The following is a 24,455-nucleotide window of genomic DNA, read 5'->3' as shown; positions in this document are numbered from 1 at the left end:
TATATGCTAATCCCAGTATTTCACGTCTTTAAATTACAAAATTAGAACAAAGGCTGCCACTCTGTAAATTGATATTTAGCTCAGAAAAAGCAATGGTCAAAATACTTGGCTTCTGAGTTTAGTTTTGTGATTTGTTGTGGGCTTTTGGGCAAGTCTAAGCACAAAAGCAAGGATGATAATAATTTCAACAGATAATATTTAATGGGTGCTTCTTTTTGGCAAATGCACCAAATTCTTTGCCCAATAACCTATGAGATACAGTATTAGTAATTCATTTTAAAGATGAAGAAATGAGGCTTTAAGTGGTTAAGTGATGGGCCCAGAATGACACAGCTAGCGGGCAGAGAGCTGGGACAGAACCCAGGAAGTCTGAACCTGGACCACCAGGTGTGCAAAATGGGAAAAGTGTCAGCATCCACTTATTCTTTGACTTAACGTGACCCAGCTTAGTCAAGTGACACTACGTTGCTAAAAAAAATTCAAAAATTCATTTTAAAGACAAGATATAAAGGTTTTTCAATAAGTCAGGATGGGGCAATCACCATGTCCCTCAGACTAGAGCTGGGAGCTTACGGAGGCTCTTCACACAAGGTTTGGAAGACAGGGCTCATTCCGCCCTCTAGTGGCTGGCCTGAAGCATGCCACTAGGCATGCCACCACCTCTCCTTTCAGTACATTTGAAAAACACTTTGTATTTCCATTGATTTTATTGCTGTTTTTCAGGATTCCCGTGTTATTTTATTTTCTGCCCACTATTAGTCTGATAAGTGCTATCCTACTGCAGTTTAGCCTCTTCTGTTTTTGGAAACAAATGCAAAACAAGGGGATTTTAGGCAACTGCTAAGCAAAGGCATATCCTGTGTAGAAGGTGAGCTGCAAACAGGATGGATAAAGAGATGGAATAATTAAAAATTCCAACTACATAAAGTACAGTGAGTTACATCACAGGAAAAATGCTGTGAGACGGGTTTAAAATTGATCAGGTTGAGATTTCTCACTGTTTTAGTCTTTAAAAATATACACATACACACACAGATAATATTCTATAGCTAGAAGAAGTGATAAAACGTGAGTTGGAATTCTTTTACCTTGTATGGATGGAGGAAAAAGGACGTTAGAAGGAAAATGGAAAAGAAAAATAATTAGGTTCTATGTAATTCACTCTTGCCTCTGTACTCCAAGAGCAGAAATCCTGAGCCAATTTCACTAAGCTATTGGCCAGGAGAGAAAAGGGCCATGAAAGACTCATTCATCAAGCTGCTCGTGAATGGACTGACCAACTTGCTCAAATAGGAAGAGGTGAATATTACACCAGCCACTTCAGAACCACCACAGGAAGGAAATGATAAATGTTAACATTTTCTGAATTCCATGCTACCCCCTCGCCTCCCCTCCCCGCCCAGTGTGCCTGCTTCTTACACAAAATGTCACACATGAAAAGATCCTTTCAGACGTGGAGGCTAAAACAAGGAGTCCTAAGGAAACTCCAGGACTCACTGGTCACACTGTATTTCCATGAACTGACTGGAAAGTATCAGGACAAAATTATGGGAATATATAAAGAAACAGCCTTCTCGCCTCTTCTCTGCTTTGGTCCCAGCAAACCAAGCCTGTTCTGAGACCACTTAACGCCCCTCATCGGGCTAGGATCACACGCAGCATACAACTCGCAAGGTAGTTTTCTAACAGATCTGCTTCTGATCGATCTATGGGTCTCTCCAGTATTGAGTGATTCTTGTGAAAAAGATCTAAGGGCTATGGGTGAAATGTCAATGGCAGCTAATGTCACAATAAAAACTACCAGTTTCAAGCTGCCTTCAGAGAAAGAAACTGCCACTGAATTGAATCCAAAAAACCTGCTCAATAATGCTGAAACCTCCGTTTCCACAGGGACATGGACAAAATAGATACAACCAGAGGGCTGGCAGGTTGGGGGAAGATAGGGAACCCTTGATATACCAGGTACAACTGAAGAAAGTGAACGCTTTAACCTGAACGAGAAAACTAGGGGGACAAAATAGATGACTTCAGATATGAGAATCACTGACATGTGCAAGGAGATTTAGTCTATGTGGCTCCAGAGCGGGAAAATTAGGACCAACGTAGAAGGCAGAGGAAGAAGATTGTGTGTGTCAACCTGGCTAGGCCACAGCACCCTGATATTTGGCCAGATGTTGCCGGGAAGGTATTTTTTGAGGAGATTAACGTTTCAATCAGTGGACTTTGAGTAAAGGAGATTACCCTCCAGAATGTTTGTGAGCCTCAGTCAGTCTGTTGAAAAGTGGAAAGGAAATTAAAAACAGACTGATTCCCTGCAGGAAGAGGGAATGAGTCTCCAGTCGGTTTTTGGCCTCAAAATGCAACATCAGTGCTTCTTGGGGTCTCCAGCCTGCCCTGCAGATTTTGGACTTGCCACCCTCCACAATCACGTGAGCCAGTTCTTTGAAAATAAATCTCTGTCTACACACAGACACACACACAGAGACACAGACACACACACACAGACACACACACACAGACACACACAGACACACACACACACACACACACATACACACCTTTATTGGTTCTGTTTCTCTGGAGAACCTTGACTAATTACAGAGATATCAGGTTAACATAAAGGAAAATCTTTCAACCATGAGGGGTACCCGCAAATAGGATGAGCTACCTCAGGAAGCGTTTAAGCCAAGGCTGGAGAGATGTCTGTTGGTGATGCTGGAGAGAGGATTCCTGCATTAGGTGGGTGGATAGACTCAAGGTCTCAATTTCCTTCCAACTCTCAGACTAAGCATGATCTCGAAGGGCAATGAGTAGCTTACCTGGCAGAGGGCAATGTTTTCATAAGGCTTTGCCTGGGCATGTAGGTGAGCTTTTGCTTCGCGTTTGTCGCCATGCACGAGCAGGATTGGTTTCTTCCTGAAAAAGAGAGCAGGAGTATTTAAAATCCATCATTCATGAAGCTGAACTGGCACCCAGTTAAGGGTCACTGACCACCGACATCTGTTTCTGGCCTGTGTGGTGACTGAGTAGGGGGCCAGCACAGGACATTGACCGGCTAACCTTCGGTAACTGGTTACCTTTATAATGGAGCCCTGTGGCCTGAGCCTGAAGCTCTGCTGTGACCTGGAGAGGTTGTGACTCAAGAAAGTCCTCGAGTAATTATCTTCTTTGGTCCAAAAGGGCACATCATCAGCTCTGTGTTAATACATTTAAATTCAGATAGACTAAAAGATATACAATCATTGTTGTCTAGTACGATGCTCTTTTCTTTCCCTTCTCTTGGCCCAAACAATAGACCACTTCCTCACTAGCCATATGTTAAACCCCTACTGAGCAAGGTCCTGCACCAGATGCCCAGAACACAAGTGAAGGGGCCCAGGCCCACAGCATGTAGTTTCACTAATAGGTGGTGATATTTCAATGCAACAGAGCCCAATGCACATTGAAAATGCCCTATTTTTAAATTCAAAAGGACAATATAAAAACATTCTGCAGGAATAGATTAAAAGGGCTTTTAAAGGAACCATGATCTACTCTGGTTAATTCAAAGCGAGATAAGCCTTAGAAATCAATATACCTTTATAAGCTCTCCCAACAAAACAAAAATTGGATTTTTCTCCAACAAGCAATCAAGCAAGATGAACAACTTCCACAATTATCAATCACACGCAGAATGATTCTCTGCCACACGTGAAGGGACAACACTCAACTAAAAAGAAACAGGACAGGGGCTTCCCTGGTGGCGCAGTGGTTGAGAGTCCGCTTGCCGATGCAGGGGACACGGGTTCGTGCCCCAGTCCAGGAAGATCCCACGTGCCACGGAGCGGCTGGGCCCGTGAGCCATGGCCGCTGAGCCTGCGCGTCCAGAGCATGTGCTCCGCAACGGGAGAGGCCGCAACAGTGAGAGGCCCGTGTACCGCAAAAAAAAACCAAAACAAACAAAAAAAAACAGGACAGAAAACGCACATCCAGGACTGATTCCTAACCGCTAAGCCTGATAGCTTTATTCTAACATGTCAGGTAAAATAAAACTAAGAAACACACCTTCCCGGTTTGTTTCTATTTGGAAAAAATTTTCTATTTTACAACTAGAAACACAGTACAGAGAATAATGTAAGAGATAATCATGCATGTGTTACCTAGAAACGATTCCTGTTATCAGATTATCAGGTCTTTTTAAAAAATAAAAGATTAAACATTATTGACAGAAGCTGAAGTCCTCATTAATTACTTCAGATTTACTGGTGTTCTAAAAACTATCACAAAAAGGCAGTGTGATGGGTAATTTTGTGTGTCAACTTGATTGGGCCAAGGGTGTCCAGATAACACATTATTTCTGGGGCTTCCCTGGTGGCACAGTGGTTGGGAGTCCACCTGCCGATGCAGGGGACACAGGTTCGTGCCCCGGTCCGGGAAGATCCCACATGCCGTGGAGCGGCTGGGCCGTGAGCCATGGCCGCTGAGCCTGCGCGTCCGGAGCCTGTGCTCCGCAACGGGAGAGGCCACAACAGTGAGAGGCCCGCATACCGCAAAAAAAAAAAAACAAAAAAAAAACCCAAAAAAACCCCAAAACACATTATTTCTGGGTGTGTCTGTGAGGGTGCTTGCGGAGGAGATGACCATTTGAATCGGTGGCTCAACAAAGCAGATCACCCTCCCTAATGTGGGTGGGCATCATCCAATACTTTGAATAGGTTGGTGAAATTATTTTCTCTCCTGTTTAAGCCACTGTTATTTCTACTTTTCTGTTACATGCAGCTGAAACTAATCTTACGTGTTACAGGTCAAATATGAGCCCTCGAGTGCCAAAGCTGCTTGGGAAATTTCAACAGTATTTTATCTATTAGTATTATTTTTGGCTGTGCCTCATGGCTTGCAGGATCTTAGTTCCCCAACCAGGGACTGAACCTGGGCCACAGCAATGAAAGCACCGAGTACTAACCACTGGACTGCCAGGGAGCTCCCAGCATTTTATCTATTATTAATAATGAAGCTTCCCACAATCTGACGTGCTAAATGCACCATGGACTTTGAGGACCCTGACAACCATTCTCCTGCATGTGTATTCCTCCACCTTACCTGCTGTTATGGGATTCTGCCACGTCCATGTGTTAGAAATGGGACAGATGGCATGTCACCGTGGGATGCCATATTTATTTGGTTTGCACTGCCTAATATGAGGCAGACAGACTGAAAACCCATCACTTCCATAATCTGGGTAAGGGAAGGCCCTATGACCCCTGCATTAACTCCTAAGCTACGTGAAAATTCACTTGTGAAACAAGAGAGTCTCAAAAAAAGAACAGCACTGATGTGCCCAGTGAAGCATGGCATGCTTACAGGTCGAGAACGCAGGTGGCAGTGACCTTTTCCTTCATATTAACATTGGACCTATAATTTTTTTATTTGGGTTGAAATTTGTCCTAATCTACTTCTGGACAGAACAGAAGGACACGCTAAAATCTGTATTAGGAAGTCTTGCGATTAGTTAGAATATATCAAAAAATGCTGTTTTCCCAGTATAACTTAACGTTTTTATGATTTCAATAGTTCCAAAAGAAATATTCAAAGAAGATGCACGGCAGCTGCCTGAGAAACACAAATCTTGTGTTTTAAGGCTGCATTACAGTTATGATGTCATCCATCACTCTGTGGAACTCACCTGAACTCTGGTGGATACTGTTTTACGAGCCAGTCCACATCAAAGCAGTAGTTAAACTGGATGGGGGGAAGAAAAGAAGTCACCGGCAATTCAAAAAAGCAGTCTATAAGGAGAAGTGTTTGGTTATTGAGTTCAAAGAAACTCTAATGATGAACTACATGTATTATGTATAAACATGGACAATTTGCTACAATACTCATAAACAAAGCTAAAATACATCTTGAAGGGAATACACCATTCAAAGGTTCTGAATTAGTGCGGGAGTGCCTGAGAAAACAGAAAATTACCTCTGCATGCTTTGGCAGCATTTGTATTTGTAAACTGAGTCTTTTTACATTATTTCTAAGAGTCCTCTGATTAATGGGGCTTATAAATTTATCCCTTTTCCCCTAGATGATTATAAAAAGCGCTTTTGAAAAGAACATTTCCTTTCAGCCTAACTTATGAGCTAGCTTTGTAAACAGGCATCTGCGACTGGACATTCACTAGGCTTATGACAATTACATCTTGATTACAGGTTCTGGACTAGACTTACCCACGGGGGTCCTCCCCAGGCCTGGGTAATCCCTGGACCTCCTCCTGGACATACTGACTCAATCTAGCCAGGAGAACACACACAAATTCACCCCACGTTCCATCTGGAGACCAGGATTCCCGACGCCAAGCAGAACATGGAGCACACAGAAAGCTTTGCCTTCTTTAGGCACAAGACCTTGTTCTATTTGCTGGAGAGCCTGGCACGTGAAGGTGATTTATCAACGCAAAGGGACCAGCTCTGTCAGGCAGGAGAGCTGCCAATCAAACACGTCAATCAAACATGCAGACGTACCCACATCCATAACTTCTACTCACTTCTCTTTGGAGTGTGTTGGAAATTTCTCATTTACTTCTCTAAATCAAATCAAACTTGACATGGCCTTCACCTCTCTACCCACACTCCCAGGGAGGTGCACCAGAGTCCTGTGAGATTATTAGTGTCCCAAAGACAAGTCCCTCAGGTTGGAATTTGCAGAGTGACTTCCTGGCCAGTCCTTATGGCCCAATCGAGAGTCAGAAGCCCCAGTGATCGTGCATCCACGTTCCAGGCTGATGGATCCCACAACCACGGCGTTTGGTGCCAGCCTCCAGGTGCCATCTCAGGGACCCTGCACAGGACCGGCCCACAGGTCCCACTGCTCACTTTCTTACAGAGTTATTTGCCCCTTCCGTCCAAAGAAAAAACTGTAAACTCACCTGAGCTGAAGAAACAAGTGTCCCAAATAGAGGAGATAAAATATCTGGGGAGACAAAACATTTATATCTAATTTCATATTTTTGATAAAGACTACCTAGTAATAATAATCACAACTGACTTATTAAATAGTCACTGACGAGATTTTGGCTTAGAAAATGATGCACTGAAAAGGTACTACAAGACTAGACTTTAATGTTCCATAAAATTCAAGAGAAAATTTCCCTGGGCTATTTAATAATATTTATTATGTATCAGTATTATTTAACCACACATAATGGAAAATCAAGATCTACAACTTTAGTACTGGATGACTGGGCAATTTTACAAACTGCCAATAAGGACAATAACGATGAGTGTCCTTCCTCTTTCCAGATCTCTTAATTTTTTACCTCCTTCAAGTACTCACTGAAGTCTCTCGCCAGGAAACCTCCCCAGTCTGGGACTAGCAAGACAGCTCTCTGGAGCCTGAGGGCTCTTGCTTCGCGTGGAGGGAGGACAGAGGCCCCCGCAGCTCCAAGCTCATATTTCTAGCACCCAGGTCATCTCTAAGGAGGGCCCACCTTGCACCCACTCAGGCTTTACTTCAGAGAAAACAGAAAGCCATGTCTACACCCTGAGAGGAAGCACACAACACTCATCGCCACCACTGATTATAATAGCCTCACTTGGACAGGACCCATCGGGTGCCAGGCCCTGTTCCTGGTACTTTCCACGTGTTAACTCTCACTCCTCGCAGCCATTTTCTGTCCGTGGGGGTCTGTCGTTCCCATGTTGTAGATGGAGAGTCTCTCCTTAGGGGGCCGCCCGTGGCCACACAGGTGGAGTCAGGCAGGGTCGGGACTTGAACACAGACAGTCTGGCTCCAGCACTTCCGCTCTAACCACCAAGCCAACCCTGAGGGTTCAGACTGGGCTCGTTCACTTATTTGACCCGTATTTATTGAGCGCCTCCTGTCTTCCAGACATGGAGATAAATGCCAGGGTACAAAGATTTTAAAAGAACAAAAAAGTCCTCTAAGGAAGCTCCTACCTTAAAGGGAGAGTTGCACAATCAAGAGAGAAACTGCGGGCTTCCCTGGTGGCGCAGTGGTTGAGAGTCCGCCTGCCGATGCAGGGGACACGGGTTCGTGCCCCGGTCCGGGAAGATCCCACATGTCACGGAGCGGCTGGGCCCGTGAGTCATGGCCGCTGAGCCTGCGCGTCCGGAGCCTGTGCTCCGCAACGGGAGAGGCCACAGCAGTGAGAGGCCCGCGTACCGCAAAAAAAAAAAAAAAAAAAAGAGAAACTGCAACGTGATGCCCCCATTTTGCCCCCACTGCCACTCCTCTTTCTACCTTTCTAAATTTTACCCATTTTTCAAGGCCCATCTGAGGTCCCTCTTCCTCCATGAGATCTTCTAAACAACCTACAATTATGGCCTTTGTTGGAGTGGTACACCAAATGCTTAAGAGCACGCACTGTGATGCTGGAATGCCTGCATTCAAATCCCAGTTCTGCCATCTGCCAGCTCTACGACCTTGGGCAGGTTATTTAACTTCTCTGCAGATCGGTCACCTATCCGAGGAGGACAACTGTAACATCTACTCATAAGGCTGTTTCGAGGATTAAAGGAGATAATCTATATAAAAGCTCCTATCATGTTACCTCTCCTTCTTCCGTATCTTGGTGCCAATAACCAGTCTTTATCACTTTATTATATACAGCAAAACCTTGCATAGTTCTTTATTTCCTGTTTCAATCTCTCTCAAATAAAATGAAACACTGAGATCTATCTTACATTTCTGCAAAGCACCTAGACATTTGCAAAAAGGAAAAATAAACACCTTGTAGAATCAAACTCTTTGTAGTATGGAATTAAATATACCAACATTTATACATCACATAAGATGTAATTATACATTGGGTATATAATTAAAACACTATTCACAGTGAACACAATCTATTCTTGAATGTGGGCAAGAAAGGTAATGTGAAATACGGGTGACGATGTTTATTTTGTGTCTCTGCCACGTGAATATACTGTACCGGGCACTTCATGTGTTATCTCCCTTTTTTCTGAATCCCCAGTTTAAAGGTGAGTGAACTGAAATTGTGAAGAATGTTAGGTCCTCTGTTAATTACCAACACAGCAAGCAGGTGGTGAGGCCCTGTGTCTGGGATTCTAGGGGCCCTGCCGTTCTCTCAAAGGAAACCCTTGTTTCCTCTCTGCACGCAAAGCTTTTGACACCAAGTGTAGCAGGAGGGAGGGGGGGTTCCCACACAGACCAATCCTCCACGGACACCAGCTGCGCGTCCTACAACTGAATTCAATTCTGACACCATCCACCCGGAGGTGGCATCAGACCCCACAGGACTGCCCCCACCTCAGATGCCAGTCACAAGCCCGGACCACCTGTGCTTCTGACCGACCGGCTATAAATTGGGGGTTGCCACCATCCCCTCCGCGGGCTCGATAATTTGCTGCAAGGCCTCACAGAACTCAGAAAAGCAATTTCCTCGCTAGATTACCAGCTTATTATAAAAGGACACAACTCAGGAACAGCCAGATGAAGAGATGCACAGGGCGAGGTATGGGGGACAGGACGCGGCCATGCCCTCTGCAGGTGTGCCACGGCTCAGCACCTCCTCGTCGGCACCAACCTGGAGGCTCTGTGAACCCTTCCAATGAGGGGTCTTTTACAGAGGCTTCATTACACAGGCAAGACTGACTAAATCAGTGGCCCTTAGCGGTGAACTCGATCTCCAGCCCCTCTGCCCTCCCTGGAGGTGGAGGCTAGGGCTGAAAGTTCCAGCTTTAATCACCAGGCTGGTTCCCCAGGCAACCAGCACCCCCCTTCCTAGGGGCTTTCCGAAAGTCATCGCATTAACATACACTCCACTCCGGTGTGGCTGAAAGGGGCTTGTTAGGAATAACAAAAGATGCTCCTTTCACCCTTCATCACCTTGGAGCTATTTCAGGAACCTGGGACAAAAACCAAAACCAAACCCCAACTATAACCGGAGTGAAGACCAAATATCTGTATACATCACAATATCACACAGATACTCCCTGGGGACTAACCACAGCAGCCAAAAATCAGGGCACTTCTTGTCTTGCTTCTGCGCCAGGAACCAAAACCAGGCTTTCAAGCAATGGTTCTCAAACTTGATTGGGCTTGTTAAACGAGATTGCAGGGCCAGGCTCCCAGAGTCTGGTGCTGGGAATCTGAAGAGGAGGCCGAGAATTTGCATGTTCAACAAGCTCCGGGTGGTGCTGACACTGCTGGTCCAGGGACCAGAGAGAACTATTGCTGTCAAGGGCTGGCTACTTGGTTAATCAAGTGTCAGCGACCGAGTTTAACCTTTAAATTACAAGTTAAGTAATTCTAAGCACTGTGCAAGGGGTGCCAGCAGGGTGACCTGCAGGGCTCTGGGAGACACCTGCTCGCTTCCTGACCTAAGCAGTTTGCTGTCAAACGAATGCATCTGCTTGTCAAAATGGGTTTTTTTCCCCCTGAGAGAAGTTCAGAGGGTTCTTAAGAGATCCCTTCTAGGCGTCCCTCCTGTTTTTCGAGGGGAAGCCCCACAAGTGCAGCTCCCAGACCCCCGGCTTCACTCACCCCTGATGTGGAGGGCTCCCGAGTTATACTTTGGCTTAATTCCGGAGACTCTAGCGAGGTAAAATTGGAAGGGGTTCCCTTTACCCAGCATGTCCCAGATGTCCTGGCCTTCCCCTGACGTTTCAAGCCCGTGGCCGGCCGACGGGCTGTGATGCCCAGCTCCCGGGACAGCACCATCTCTGGGAGAAGGGAGGCCTTTCTCCTCTTTGACCCCCGTGTCCTTAGCCTGCTTTTGCTGCGTCTCTGGTGGCAGCTCATCCTCACTGCTGGAGAGACACCAGCCCAGGTCTTCCTGGGAACCGCCCTTCTGCCTTTTGGGAGGTGAAGCTTCTGAAACGGAATCTGTGTTGCTGAATTTCACGGGTGCGATCTTCCTCCTGTGGGCAGCTTTCCGAGCCTCGGAACAGGTGTACTTTGGCTCACTGGCTGCTCCCTGCTCAGCGTGCGGGAGAAAAGAGGTAGATGGCTCGTCCGGTCTTGGCTTTTCCTCCTCACTTTCATCACTACTGGATATCGTCCACCTCCCATAATTGCCTTCCTGAGACATTACACTTCCTCTGGAAATGAAAGGTGGAAATTTCGTTATTTCCCATCCACCAGGCCACCGGCACACTCATGCTCTTGCTCTCAAATTCCGTGTCCTGACCTTCTAGGACACATACAGCACACCTGACACTTACCAGATGCCAAGACGTGTCACTAACATCAGCGGCTCTGTAGGTGTTCACGGCACATCACCAAAATCTGCCGTGAGAACTTGGCAAATAAAGTGATGGCGAAAATCCTGCTCACCTTCTGCTTCTCTCCCTTTGTCTTTCCACCTAGACCTTGTTCTTAAATGCCTGAGGAAATGGAGTTGAGCCAAAGTCCAAAACAAAAATGTGCACTCTTAGCCCTGAAGCTTCCAACAGGTGTTTGGGGTTAAGGTCAGTTTAAGGAATTTCAGGAGTAACTCTGACTATGCTCATATTTTTAAGGTCAAATTGGAATTTATCACCTATTCCTCACCCAGGTATGGGAGCCCAAAGGACTTCAGGGACTACTTCTTACTCCCCCAAGATAAGCTACTTACCATAGAGCTTAACGAAATCCTCCAGGCAGTAACAAATGATCAATTCTATATATACATTATCTAGGGATGCTTCCATGAGGACCCAACTGACTCAATGATTATCTAATCCTAAGTCAAACCTGCAGAGAAAGAACTTGTACTAAAGCAAAACGTTACTTGTTTTCTAAACCACACAGTTTAACTTCTACTTTCTTGCTCTCAAAAGAGGAAAACACATGAAACTTTTGCTTTTCTTACCTACAAAATGTCACCAATTCAAGGGTAAAGGGCTATCTAAGTAGATTTCCCAAATAACTAAAGAAGAGCTCCTTAGTGTGATTTAAAAAAAAAAAAAATACACTTTAGTACAAGACCCAGAGGAAAATTACACAACTCAAGAGTCTGTGCTCAGATCGTGGACAGTGTCTACATGTTTGCTCTACAGCGTTAGCAGGACCTGCTATGAGTGCAGATATAGGACAGACTGCAGCATAACCCCCACTCCTTAAAAAAGGCTAAATTCTGCACTGAAAGACTTGCTAATGAATATGCTTTCATGTTTCAAGCTAAAAAGTATATATATTTTAAGGTATCTATCACTTTGCACAACTTCTCACCTTTTTCAATTTATGACCAAGTCAGATAAGGTTTCTCCTGTAAATTACACATTTCAAGGAGCTTTTAAGCAGAGTGCATCTAGACAATAATTTGACTCGTTCTTCATGGCCCAGGGTCACTATTAAGCCCACCTGGCATGGACAGTGTTTTGCAGCCACAACTGTAGGGACCACAGATGGATGCAGACACTTGTTCCTGTAATAGGGGCCCTAGACTGTCTAGGTCTTCTTTTCTAAAAGTTCTCTGTCCTTTCCCCCTGTGTTCAGTCCACTTCTAGGGGCTGTTTGAACTCTGAGTAGGTTTTTCCCCCTAAATTGTTTCTAATCTGATAAGGGTTAAGACACCAGATAATCAAGCTTGTTGGAACTGTATTGTTACAGTTAACAGGATCTGAGAACCAGGTTTTCCCATGAAAGGGGTTAAGACAGACTTACTACTTAACACCTACTTAAACAGCTCAGTTTTTTGTTTGTTTTGACTGTTTTTTTAAAACTTAAGTTCCCTTAGTGTTCTAGACTCTGGAGACTGCTATCACAATTCACTTTGAAGGAGCCATTTTGTCAGTTAGTTTGTAATTGAAAAATGATTTAAGAACAAAAGAACCATCTCTGGAAAAACTACTGTGCTGTAAGCTCTAGCTTCCATTGAATTCTAAACCAGCTCTAAAGCTAGGCAATGAGTAATAGAATCTTCAACTGAGATTCCTCAGCCTGTTCTCCCTAGATTCCTGCCCCATCCTAAAGCAGAGAGGGTCTCAGAGTTTTTAGGTGAAAAAAGGGTTCAGCTCCCAGCCTGAGAAAAGGAGCTGTATGCAGACCTTAGAGATCACCACCACCCCTCTTCCCAGATCAATTACGTATAAATAAAATGGAATTCAAAAATCCTGAGAACTCTAAAAGGAAAATATTTATTCGCCTTTAGTGACTGTGTGAGCTATTTAGGAGATTTCTAAATTTTTCAGTTTTATCATTATCTACACTTTCTAGAACCACATGTGGGTGGGGGAGGGGAGGAGGACAGAGAATTCCCTCCAAAAAAGGACAAGTGGGTAAAAAATAAAGCTTTGAAAAAGACATTTCCTAGAGAGAAAAAAAGTTTTCCTCTGCTCTATACATGGTTTAAATTTTGGATCTACTCACAATCCAAAATGTGCCTGAGATTTACCAATTAAAGGCAAAAAAACCTTGTAATATGCTAATAAAACTGTAACAAATCATTAAGCCTAGCAGGTTACCGGCCTCTCTATGCAGTCAAGGCGCTTAGCCTGTTGAAGAGGAGCTGTTGGTAAACACCAAGATTAACCAGCAACTGATTCTACTTTGGAGGACTGGATCTGGTCTCAGGATCAGAATTTCATTTCTCTCTCACACAGGCCCATATTCTCTGCATTCTCAGACAGCTTTCATACTCAAGTCATAGAGCTTTACAAGGATAGAACCTAAGTGTTTTCCTTCAATTGTTTGCTCATGGTTTGTCTTCCCTGGGCAGTGTCTCGCACAGCACAGGTCTAACGCCACACTCTGGGTAAGTGGTGACACCAGGATCAGAATTACAACACAGGTGGGCTGACTCTGAGAGCTGACATTCAGTGGGTCAGCAAAGTGCAGTATTTCCCAAAGCGGAGGTGACTGGGACCTGACATTAACTAACATTACGTTATGAAAGTACCTCCCTTTCCCATTCCAATCCAATGTCTCAGTTTAATCAAGGAGAAAGCTGTTTGTAGAAATGTCTCTATTCCTGCTTTTGAACACATAACAGATTTTGGGCTCTTCTGCAGGCAGTAACACTTCGGTTTAACATCAACAGAAGGTATCTTATGGCTCTATTACATTTACAATAACTGAAGTCTACTTCTAAAAGATAGTGTTTATGTAAAAGTGGGTTCAAATGAAAATATTACGCAAATAGTAGTACAGATGTTGAGAGAGACAAAACTGGGGAGGAAGCAACCGATCACATTACTGAAATTTGGCAAACACTGCGTTAAGCTACAATGCCAAGGAGGGTAAAAATCTAAAGAAATTCTACCACCACATGCCAACTCATAACATTAGAGTGTCTATTAGATCCTAAAAAAAAATTTGTGGATGCAAATGGATACTCCTCTTAAAGCTGCTGGCTCCTCCTCTCCCCCTACCATCCCAGACCCAGCTGGGCTATTTCTTTTACGCTTCCAGCTGACCCTTCTTATAGAGCTTGCAGACCATCAGGAGGGCATGGGAGTCAATCTCAACTGAGGCCAGGTGTGGCCAGTAGTGGGCAAATATGACTCCAATTTCAAATCCAGTCATTACTAGGTGGTAAATGTGCACTTAGGCAAGTTACTTAACTGCTGAGCCTCAACTTCCTCCTCCGTAAAACGGGTATCATACCTACCTCCCAGAGTATGTTCATTCGAAAAATATTTATTGAGCAGCTACTATGTGCCAAGCCCTAGGAATAAGAAATTAACATAGAAACAATTTGTCCTAGAAAAGCTTCTATTTCAAGGAGAAAGGAACAGACTGACACAAACAAAAATAACCAAAAAAGCCAAGATATCTTTACAGATATACATTATGCTTTACAGGTATGAGAGAGTAACAGGGATGCCCTTACCTTCGACTATCCTGAATTTAACATCTAAGTGAGCTCTGAAGGGTGAAAAGGAATCAGCCAAATAAAAGTGTGGGAGGGAAAGAAGAGTATTCCAAGTGAGGGAACCCAACCTGCAACGACCAGAACAAGGGTGTAGTAACTCCAAAAACACACAGAAAGACTTGGGTAAGGAAGACAGGTAGGTGGTCCAGGATGAAGGGGTTGGGCAGGAGTAAGTTAAAGATCCTGGATTTTATTCTAAGAACAGTAGGCCCCACTGAAGGGGAGTACCTTTTAATAAGAAGGGGAGTACCTTGGTCCGATCTACTTTTTTAAAATATTACGTTCCCTACAACTCTGTATGGAGAATGGTTTGGAGGGAGACAAAAGTCGAAGTGAGGCGGCTCCTGCAAGGACTCTGGTAGCTCATGAAGGCGGTCGGGATGGAGTGAAGTGGGCTGATTCCGGGGTACACTGTTTTCTGTGCGCTCACCTTTACTGGGCATACACTCATTTCACGCTCACAACTGTTTCCATTTATGGGGAGACTAAACACAGAGGTTAAGTGCCTGGCACAGAGTAAGCGCCCAACATGCTAGTTATCACTAACTCTCCAGACCATCTGCCTACTACGTGGAGGAGCCAGAATAAGAATCCGCGGAGGGGTACCCCTCCAGCAGGACTCTGGTCTCCTCAAGCAGCAGCTGCTCGCGCCAAAGAGGTACTATTACTGGAGAAAGCCGAGGCCCAGAAGGGGGCCCTACCTAGTGTCTTTACAAGATGCTCCGCTTCCCTCCGGATCCACCTCCAGCCCCGCGGGACACTCAAGAAATGGCCGGACGCCGGCTTCCAGCGCTCCAGGCCGGAAGGAGCAAAAGCGCGGGCAGCTGCCGAACGCGCACCGGAGGCCCCGGAACCCGCGGCCTCCACTCACCTGAAGCCCCCAGAACGCGTAGCCACCTAGGATCCCGCCGCTCCGCCGCCACTCGCGCCTGCGCGCGCTTCAAACCCTCCAGCCGGCAGCGCGCGCAGAGTGGCCCTGCCCCTTCCCCTTCCGGGACGCCGGCAGCTGGGTCCTAAAGCCCTCCGGGTCATGAGGGGCTGAGGGGGCGCTCCCGCAGCAAGGGGCGGAGAGAAGACCTGGCCGCCTCCAGCTCCCCTCTCACCTCCTGGGCGCGTCTCCTAAAAGGGGAAGAGAGGAAAAGAAATTTCCCTCACTTCTCCTGTAGTTAATTAGCAAAACTCATCCGCTTTGCAGAGGTTCTCATAGCTTCAGACTCCCGGAGCTCGAGGTGTGTGTGTGGCGGGGGGGTGGGAGGGGGTGGATATTTTAAAGGCAGAGACAAGATAACCTGAGAGGTTCGAGAAAGCTGAGGGCTGAGACCGGTGTCCCGGGAGGAGTGGGTTCTCCTGGGGGAGCGGACTGTAAAACCTGCTGTAAAATAAAAGGTTAAACGAGCTCCCTTAGACTCAACCTCGAATGCCCGTTTCTTCGTTGAAACAGGCGCGTGTGCCTGTGTGTTGCCTTTTTAATCTTACTGATTTGTCAGGAGAGGTCTGAGATAAACTCCTTTGCAAAGCGGAACCCTCGCCATATTCCTTGCCTTTAATAAGGATGTTTGCTGTGGAATTTGGGTTCCACAGTGCTGTTGATATTATTCTCAGAGTTTCCTTCACACCAGGCACCTCTCCTAGAGGACTGAATGAAATAACTTGGGGTAAACGTCCTAAGGGCTCACTTGGTTCGTTTATTGAAAGTCTGTTTTGTGCCAGGTACCGTGCTCAGTGCTAGGCTTATAGGGAGGACGGAACAGACACAGTAGCTACCCTGGAGGGCTCGATTCCCATGACTTGCTGATCTGCACGGGAGCCCCGGTCTTGTTTTGATTGGTTCCTTTTATGCTTTGTTCACACTCTTTTTGTGTCTCCTATAATGTTTAGCATAGTGCCATTGATCAAAATTATCAAAAATAATTTATTACAAGGTGTGGGGGCAGAAAATGAGAAGAATCATGCAGGACACGTTGAAACAGCACCTGGGTGTGCGGGATCCACAGCCGCGCGCCAGGAGTTAAAGGGACGAGAGGGGCGGAGCCAAGGCTGGGGGCGTGCCTGGAAGCCCCTCCGCCATAGGCTGTTCCAAGGAAACGTTATTAAACAAAGTCTCTGGCCAATAGAGCTGCGGGGTCAACGCCAGTGGCTCACAGGCCGTCCAATGGGAGAAGACGTTGGAGGTACCCGGCCAAGTTCAGCTTCCCGAACTGCGGGAAGCTTGGCGGGCTGTCGCTGCAAGCCGGGAGTAGGCCGCAGAGGTCGCGAGTTCAGGCGTCCCGACTCTCGTGTGGCTGTCGCGATGTTTTTCTCCCAGGCCGGGGCCCGGCCGCGGAGGTGGGAAGCCAGCCAGTCGGAACACAAGAAGTGGGTGGAAGTAAGTGCCTGGAGGGCTGTCTCGGACTTAAACTTGACCCGGGACTTTCACTTCCGTCACCCCGCCTGGCTCTCGCTCAGCTTTGTTGCACAGATAGGGGCTGGACTGTCCTTCCGAAGTGTCATGGTTAATGACCGAGGCAAGGGCTGCAAGGCTTCTGGATCCCTGTCCAGTGTTCTACTTCCAACTTCTTCTTTTCTCCGCGACATAGTCTGTGTATAACAAGCTGTAATCTCCATCTCTCCTCCCGCCTTTCAAAGCCAGGCCTTTTGCCTCACCTTCCCAATTCTAGGATTGAATTTTCGGTAGAATTTATTCGAACGGTTTAAAGGAATTAACCCAGCGATTAAGTCGTTTGCACTTTTGGGGGGAGTAGGGGGAGTAAATTTTAGCACATTAAGATTTCTTTTTCTTTTTGGCCCTGGGGGCAGCATTCGGGATCTTAGTTCCCCGACCAGGGGTAGAACCCGTGCCCCCTGAAGTGGAAGCTAGGAGTCTTAACCACTGGTTCTCCAGGGAAGTCCCAGCAGATTAAGATTTCTTGAGGATTAAAATTAGGATAATGAAATTCCATTTCCCAGCCCTACTCTTGGCTAAGTTTTAGGTTTGGAAGGTCTAAACTTAATATAAGTTAGTAATAATAGAACAAACGGTTTCTGTCTTATTAACTAAAGATATTTGCTGTTCTTTAGGTATTTAAAGCATGCGATGAAGAAAACAAAGGCTATCTAAGCAGAGAGGACTTTAAAGTTGCTGTTGTAATGCTGTTTGGATACAAGCCCTCCAAGGTAGAACTTTCTTTTGTATTTGGGGACTGGGCTGACAATACAATAGTGGATGGCTTCTAAATAAAGTGCAGAGGGCTAGCTTAGGATGTTTATGAAGCAAACCGCTGCCTTTTGAGCAATTTCAGAGATGTGTCCAGTGCTGAATTTTACTTTTGTCTTAAGAATCCAACTCGGGAATGAATTAGAATCCATCAAGACTAAGTCACCAGGCTGCTAATAATATTAAGTATGAGATGCTAGTGAGGTTCCAAGAGGGAAGCCTGGGAGTGGGATGTTGGTAACAGAAGGAATTCACAGAGGAAGTGACATGCAGGATTTTTTTTTTTCTTAAATTAAAAAAAAAATTTTGCTCCATTTAAATTATGAAAATAATGCATTTACATAGCCAAAAAATTAAAATGGCCCAGAAAAGTATAAAGTTGGGTGTAAAATCCCCTCCCTCCGTACCAAAGGGTCCCACTCCTCAGGAGTTACCATTATTAACAGTTTATTGTGTATCATCCCAAAATTTCCTATGTATTGACAAACATGCCTAGCATTGTATTGAAAAGTGGGTGCATAGTATGCCTATTTTATTTTAACTTGCTTTTTTCACTTCACAATAGAAGAACATAAAAGCACACACACCACATTAAAAAAATAGTTGCTTAGTATTCTCTTTAGCTAGTTCCCTTGTTTTGGTCATTTCAGTTGTTTCTATTTTTCATTCCTACAAATATTGCTGCCGTGAGCATTCTCTTATAACTATATCTCTGCTTGTGGATATATCTCTGTGGAATAAATTCCTAGAGATACAAGTGCTAGGTACATTTGAAATTTTGTTGGGCATTGCTCTCCAGGAAAGGTTGCACTAATTAAGGAGAGTTGAGCTGAACTTCAGTGGATCTCCCATTTTAGTAGGACAGGTTTCCTATGCCTCCTGTCCTTGTGCTGCTCCTCTTGTCTGTTACATCCATTCTAGTGATGGATCCCTCTTGTTAAGCTGCTGAACTGGAACTAATCAGGGGCAAGATCTTGGCCAGGTTTAAGAAATTCAGTTGCAGGCATCAAACAGAGGGAGCACTCAGGGCTCTGCCTGGAATGTCATCCCTCCTGCTGTTGTTAGACAAAGTGGCTGGGCAACTACTTTGGCCCAATTGTTCCCTATGAGTGGGCTCTACCTGTCTGTCAGATCGCGGGCCCTGTAAAGCCAGGGACCACGTGATGTCCCACTTCTCTGTTCTTCATTATGCTTAAACGTATTACAACTTCATTGTTAATATGTTCTGTTGATATAAATATGTCCCATGAACCACCCAGGTAGGTTCAACTGCTAGGGTTTGCTTAGTTACTGAGATGTTGATTATGGAGCTTCAGGGCTGGCTCCCAGAAATTGCAGCTCTCCTGTTAACCTGCAGTCATTTCAGCTGGAATTCCAGAGCAGGTCAGCTAAGTGGACTCAGCTTTTGAAGCATTGAATTTAACCCAGGTTCAGCTGGAAAGATATCTGGTCTCACTCTACCTTTATCACCTTTGTATCTACTTACTTGATTTTAATTTTAGAACATGTAAGTGAGGAATTTAATGACAAGTACAGAGATATGGTAACATATATACATACACACCATCAAATTTAACAGATTTTTACTTTTGGTTGAGGTTTTGGATTTTATTTTTTAATCAAAGGAAATGCTTGTTTACTGCAGATCGCTAAACAGTGAAATACTGATATAGCAAATCACCTATACACTTAACAATCATTTGTAACAATCATGAAGTTTTATTAAGTGACACTTAATGTATTCCCTCTGTGAAATTTAACAGATTTTTCCTCTTATAATAGGTTGAGGTTTGGGGTTGTTTTACATTGAACATTTATTACAACTAATTGGTGATGTGATAAGATGTGCTCACGTGGCCTGAATATTGGTCACAATCACAACAAAGCTTAATCCAGCCCAGCAGATACAAATGAATGTGTAAACTGTGAAGATATGTTTACATACATAGAAGTATGTATAAAAGTGACATTGAAACAACTGTATATCCTTAAAAAACGTAGAGCCCACAGGTGCCATTTTACCTCATTCAACTTGGGGTTTTATTTTTAAACATTGCTTTTCAGCAAACGAAATATTTACTGAATGCAGGTCATGAAGCAGTAAGGCACTAAAATAATAAATCACTTCTGCATTCATGAAAATGTTTACAGAATGAAATTTATTGTGTTCCCATTTAATAAAAGGAGCACTTGCTAGTTGCTAGAAATATAAAGGTGAATAAACATAGACCCTACTTTGAAATAGTTCACAGTTTAGTGTAGAGAGACTTATAAAACTCTGATAAATACTAAGATAGAGAAGAGATTAAGAACAGAAAGAGAGGAGGGCAAGGAGAAGGGTCTAATTCTGTGGTAACTTTAATAGGAATCTGGGCATCATTTAGAGCAGCAGAGGTAGACTCTGATATGAAGTGTCTGGGAGCGCTTTGTGGTGGTGGGAGAAGTTATGCCTTGGTGATTCATGGTTGCATGTGGTGGCCGTATCAGAGTGATGTGACAACAGGACTAAAGGGATAAGAAAATAAGAAAATTCAGAAGGAGTAAGTTTGGGGGAAAGGCAGTGAGTTCGGATTGGGGCATATTAAGTTCGAGGAGGCTAGAAGCACCCCAAGTGCATTCCTTTTTTAAGTGCTGTGCTGGGTGTTGAGGTGACGGTAAAGATCTGCTCTCAGATTGTGCCACCTCCCTCAGATGTAGGAATCTGAAGTTGGGTGGAGAGGTGAGGGCTAGAGATAGATTTGGGATTCCTCACAGGTGGTAGCTCAAAGCATGAGACTGAGGTGGCATTGCCCAAAAGGAGTATGTGGAGTGTGAAGGGCAGTGTCCTGAGGGGAGACATGGGGGGCGTACCCACATTTAAGGGTCAGTGGGGACTCCATGAAGAAGATGCACTGGGAACTGGTTGTCTGGGAGGGGCAGGAGGAACCAGGGAAGTGCAGGGCATGGAATCCAAGGTGGAGAAGCTACATCAGATGTTGCCAAGGTTCTAATTCCATGATGTTTATAAAGCTCTCTTAACAATGTGGAAAAACACTTACGTTTTAATATTTAGTGAAGGCAGGTCCCCGAACTTAATATATAGTGTATTCTCAAATATGTTTAAAAATGCATGGAGGGGGGAAAAAAAAGCTGTACTAGTCCTAAATGTTAACAGTGGTTTTCACTGGATGGCTGGTTATTTAGATGTTTTTCTTCATAATTAAAAAAATATTTTTCATGTTTTCTACATCATGTTACTATTACAGTCAGGAAAAAAAATTTAAACCCATAGAGCCCATTGTAGCAATTGCTTGTATTTGTCTAAAACAGAAATGTTACCAGGTTATTCTGTATATGTGACAGTCAAGTTGATTTTATATGATAAACTGTTTTGGTCAATGCAATAAAGTTTTGGGGGCCATCAGAGTCTGTAGTAGATCAGCATCTGGTATCTTATTAATAGAAGAGAAAAATGACTATCATAGCTGTCCTGTGATGTTACTTGTCTGCTGGATTCAACAAAGTTGGTTTCTCATAAAATACATTCCTTCCCCGCACCCCAGGAATTAAGAACTTGTACTGTGAAAACATTTGATGAAATTGTATACCCTATGCTTTTTTCTTTTCTAGATAGAAGCTGATTCTGTGATGTCCTCAGTAGATCCAAACACTTCCGGTAATGTGAAAGTTCATTTTTAGTACTCTTATTTAGACATTCATGAAACTACAACTAAGAACAAATATAGAGGCTATAAAGCATTATGTTTAAGCAAATCTTTGTTTTGTTTCTGATTACCCAAAAAGAACGAGGTTTGGTTCTTTTAATTTTAGTTAATTAATGTATTCACAAGCGTATGTTTATTGTAGGAAAATTTTAAACCACTGAAAAGCATAAAGAAAAAATGTTGCTGATAATTTCAACATCCCGCAGATGATCTAGGTTTTCTGACTTGAGCAGCTGAGTGAGTGGAAGTGGCACTTCCTGAAATGGGAAGACTGGGGGAGAAGATTTAGGGTTTGGGGAGTGCAAGAGTTCAGTTTTGAATATGTTGAGTTTGAGAGGTTTTGGTCGATGATGTGAAGGCAATTGAGCTGTATGAGTATGGAATTCAGAGGAAAGATCTGGGCCACAGAAATAAGTTTGAGAATCATCAGCGTTTGGATGGTTTTGAAGCCATGGGAGTGGATGAGACGCCTTGAGGGAGAGTGTAGACTGAGACCCGTAGGAACTATAACCATTAAAAGTCAGGTAGGGGATGAAGAGATGGCAAAGGAGACTTAGGAGGAGCAGAGGGGCCAGAGGAAGATCAAGAGTATTTGATCAAAAGCCAAGAGAAGTGACTATTCCAGGGAAGAGGTATGGTCAACAGTGTCCAATGCTGTTGAAAGGTTAAGTAGCAAAAGAACTGAAGAGGATCCGTGGAGCTGGCAACCCGGGGGTGTCGGGTGATTTTAGGAAGAGCAATGTCACCACGTCATGGGGGCAGAGGCCAGGCTGCAGTGGTTTGAAGATAAAGGGAAAGTGGCAAAGTGACAATGTGAGTAGATAAGTCTTTCAGTGGGTCCAGTAGCTGTGGACCAAGAGCTGTTTGCTTTGCTTTTGTTTGCCTTTTTTTGGAACATGAAGAAGATGTTTCTAAGCTTAGCAGAATGATCTAGTGAGGAGGGGAAAGGCAAATGAGACAGAGAGATAACTACCTATTGTTGGAGGAGATAGGGTCCAGAGCATGCTGAATTGGCTTTTCAAAAATTCCTTTTTGGGGGGATGTAATTTAAGGCTTACGGAAAGTTGCAAAATAAAAATAGTACAGAGAATAGCTGTATACCCTTTAGCCAGATTCACTTACTGTTCATATTTTACCCCATCTACCGTCTCTTCTGCACTTTCTGCCTGTTCTCCATCCTCTCGCTGAGCTGTCCATAACCACAGCACACCCATCATAAGTTTATATTGATACTTGTCTTTATCTGCTTTACCATCTATATTGCAATGTTGTCACTTGATCTAATTATGTCCTTATTAGCATCTTTCCTCATTTAATACAGGAATTAGTCCTTGGTATCATGTCTCTTTAGCCTCCTTTAATCTGGGATATTTCTAGAGACTTTTTTTTTTTTTTAAAGAAGACGTTGGGGGTAGGAGTTTATTTATTTATTTATTTTTGCTGTGTTGGGTCTTCATTTCTATGCGAGGGCTTTCTCTAGTTGTGGCAAGTGGGGGCCATTCTTCATCGCGGTGCGCGGGCCTCTCACTATCGCGGCCTCTCTTGTTGCGGAGCACAGGCTCCAGATGCACAGGCTCAGTAGTTGTGGCTCATGGGCCTAGTTGCTCCGCGGCATGTGGGATCGTCCCAGACCAGGGCTTGAACTCGTGTCCCCTGCATTAGCAGGCAGATTCTCAACCACTGCGCCACCAGGGAAGCCCTTTTTTTTTTTGCCTTTTTACAACATTGATATTTTTGAGGAAATAGCCCACCCCTCATGGTTTCCTATTTTTAGGAACAGCCCTCATCTTGTGTTGTTTCTCTGTAAGTAGGTTGAGGTTAAGCACCCTCAGCCAGAATCCTATCTGGATGATATGTCCCTCTCAGGGCGCCACATCTGGAGGCACACGATGTCTGTCTGTCTCCTGTAGATACTAATTTTATCACCGGTCAAGACGTTGTCGGATTTCTCCATTGTATTATTTCTCTTTATATTTTCTTCCCTTGCAACTAATCAGCCCGTGGAGAGACACGTTCGACGTTGCAGATATTCTGCTTCTCATCAAAATTTCCGCCTGGATTTGGTATCCATTTATGATTCTTGTCTGATCCAGTTTTTGCCATATGATTACAAAGTAATGATTTTATAATCCCAGTGCTTCTTTCAGTTAGCCCTTGGCATTTTTACTATAAGCGAGAGACTTCCCGTCTTCTTGATTGATCAATCTATTTCTCTTTTATCAGTATGGACTCATAAATTTGTATGTTTTTAATGATTTATAATTCATTACTATACTTAATTACTTTAGTGCTCCACTTACCACAGATTTGGCTATTGAGTGCCTCCTTGAGCTGGCTCCTGTGTCCTTTAGACTGGCTTGACTTTTTTCTTTTTAAAAATCTTTTTATTTATAAATTTTGGATTTACAGAAGAGTTTACTAGATTATTTTTTGGATACAGGTTTGGTATCACATATTAAACATGACTCTTCGAACAATATTATTGCTAGGAGAAGTTGTTTTTGACATACTCCCTAACTTGATAGAATTTCCCCAGGCTTTAAATTTCATGTTAAAAATTTTCACGCTTTCAGAGTATTCAAATGTTGTTTCTTTGCTGTTCAATTTAGGTTGTAACTTCTTGGTGAAGCCTTCCTTACATATTTTCTCTGGGTTTCTGTGTGAACATTCCATTCTATAAAGATTTCTGTCTTCTGGCAGAAGGATTTCCCGCATTTTTTGCATTGTTAGGGTTTCTCTCCTTTAGGAGTCC

At 44.1% G+C, this 24,455-nt stretch overlaps 2 protein-coding genes across 17 annotated transcripts in view; one reads left to right on the top strand and one right to left on the bottom strand.

The window, feature by feature from the left end:
• Window positions 1–15,768, bottom strand: part of TDP1 (tyrosyl-DNA phosphodiesterase 1) — a 96,125-nt gene extending 80,357 nt beyond the window's left edge. For 2 of the 3 annotated variants that reach the window (XM_022576299.2, XM_089908104.1), the window contains exons 1-5: window positions 15,678–15,767; window positions 10,495–11,051; window positions 6,896–6,939; window positions 5,663–5,718; window positions 2,820–2,916 (exon numbers count right to left, since the gene is read on the bottom strand). In XM_022576299.2, the coding sequence (XP_022432007.1) occupies window positions 2,820–2,916; window positions 5,663–5,718; window positions 6,896–6,939; window positions 10,495–11,041 (744 nt within the window). In that variant the 5' untranslated portion in view covers window positions 11,042–11,051; window positions 15,678–15,767. Of the gene's footprint in view, window positions 1–2,819; window positions 2,917–5,662; window positions 5,719–6,895; window positions 6,940–10,494; window positions 11,052–15,677 lie in introns of all 3 variants that reach the window. The other variant, XM_022576300.2, reaches the window with a different exon arrangement.
• A 762-nt stretch (window positions 15,769–16,530) lies between these two features.
• EFCAB11 (EF-hand calcium binding domain 11) overlaps window positions 16,531–24,455 on the top strand; it is a 247,618-nt gene continuing 239,693 nt past the window's right edge. For 4 of the 14 annotated variants that reach the window (XR_002644909.2, XR_016392250.1, XM_022576308.3 and 1 more), the window contains exons 1-3: window positions 16,844–17,171; window positions 17,864–17,959; window positions 21,609–21,654. Coding sequence is in view for 11 of the 14 variants with exons in the window: in XM_022576308.3 (XP_022432016.1) it covers window positions 16,959–17,171; window positions 17,864–17,959; window positions 21,609–21,654 (355 nt within the window). In the remaining 3 variants the exon portion in view is untranslated. Of the gene's footprint in view, window positions 17,172–17,863; window positions 17,960–21,608; window positions 21,655–24,455 lie in introns of all 14 variants that reach the window. The other 10 variants (XR_016392249.1, XM_089908108.1, XM_089908106.1 and 7 more) reach the window with 9 other exon arrangements.

The sequence above is a fragment of the Delphinapterus leucas genome, chromosome 2 (genome assembly GCF_059928025.1).
Source record: "Delphinapterus leucas isolate spDelLeu-1000000601 "Yukka" chromosome 2, BTC_Dleu_Yukka2, whole genome shotgun sequence".
Classification (NCBI taxonomy): Eukaryota; Metazoa; Chordata; class Mammalia; order Artiodactyla; family Monodontidae; genus Delphinapterus; species Delphinapterus leucas.
Note: the sequence above shows the minus strand (reverse complement) of the source record. Positions and strands in the feature narration are given on the sequence as shown.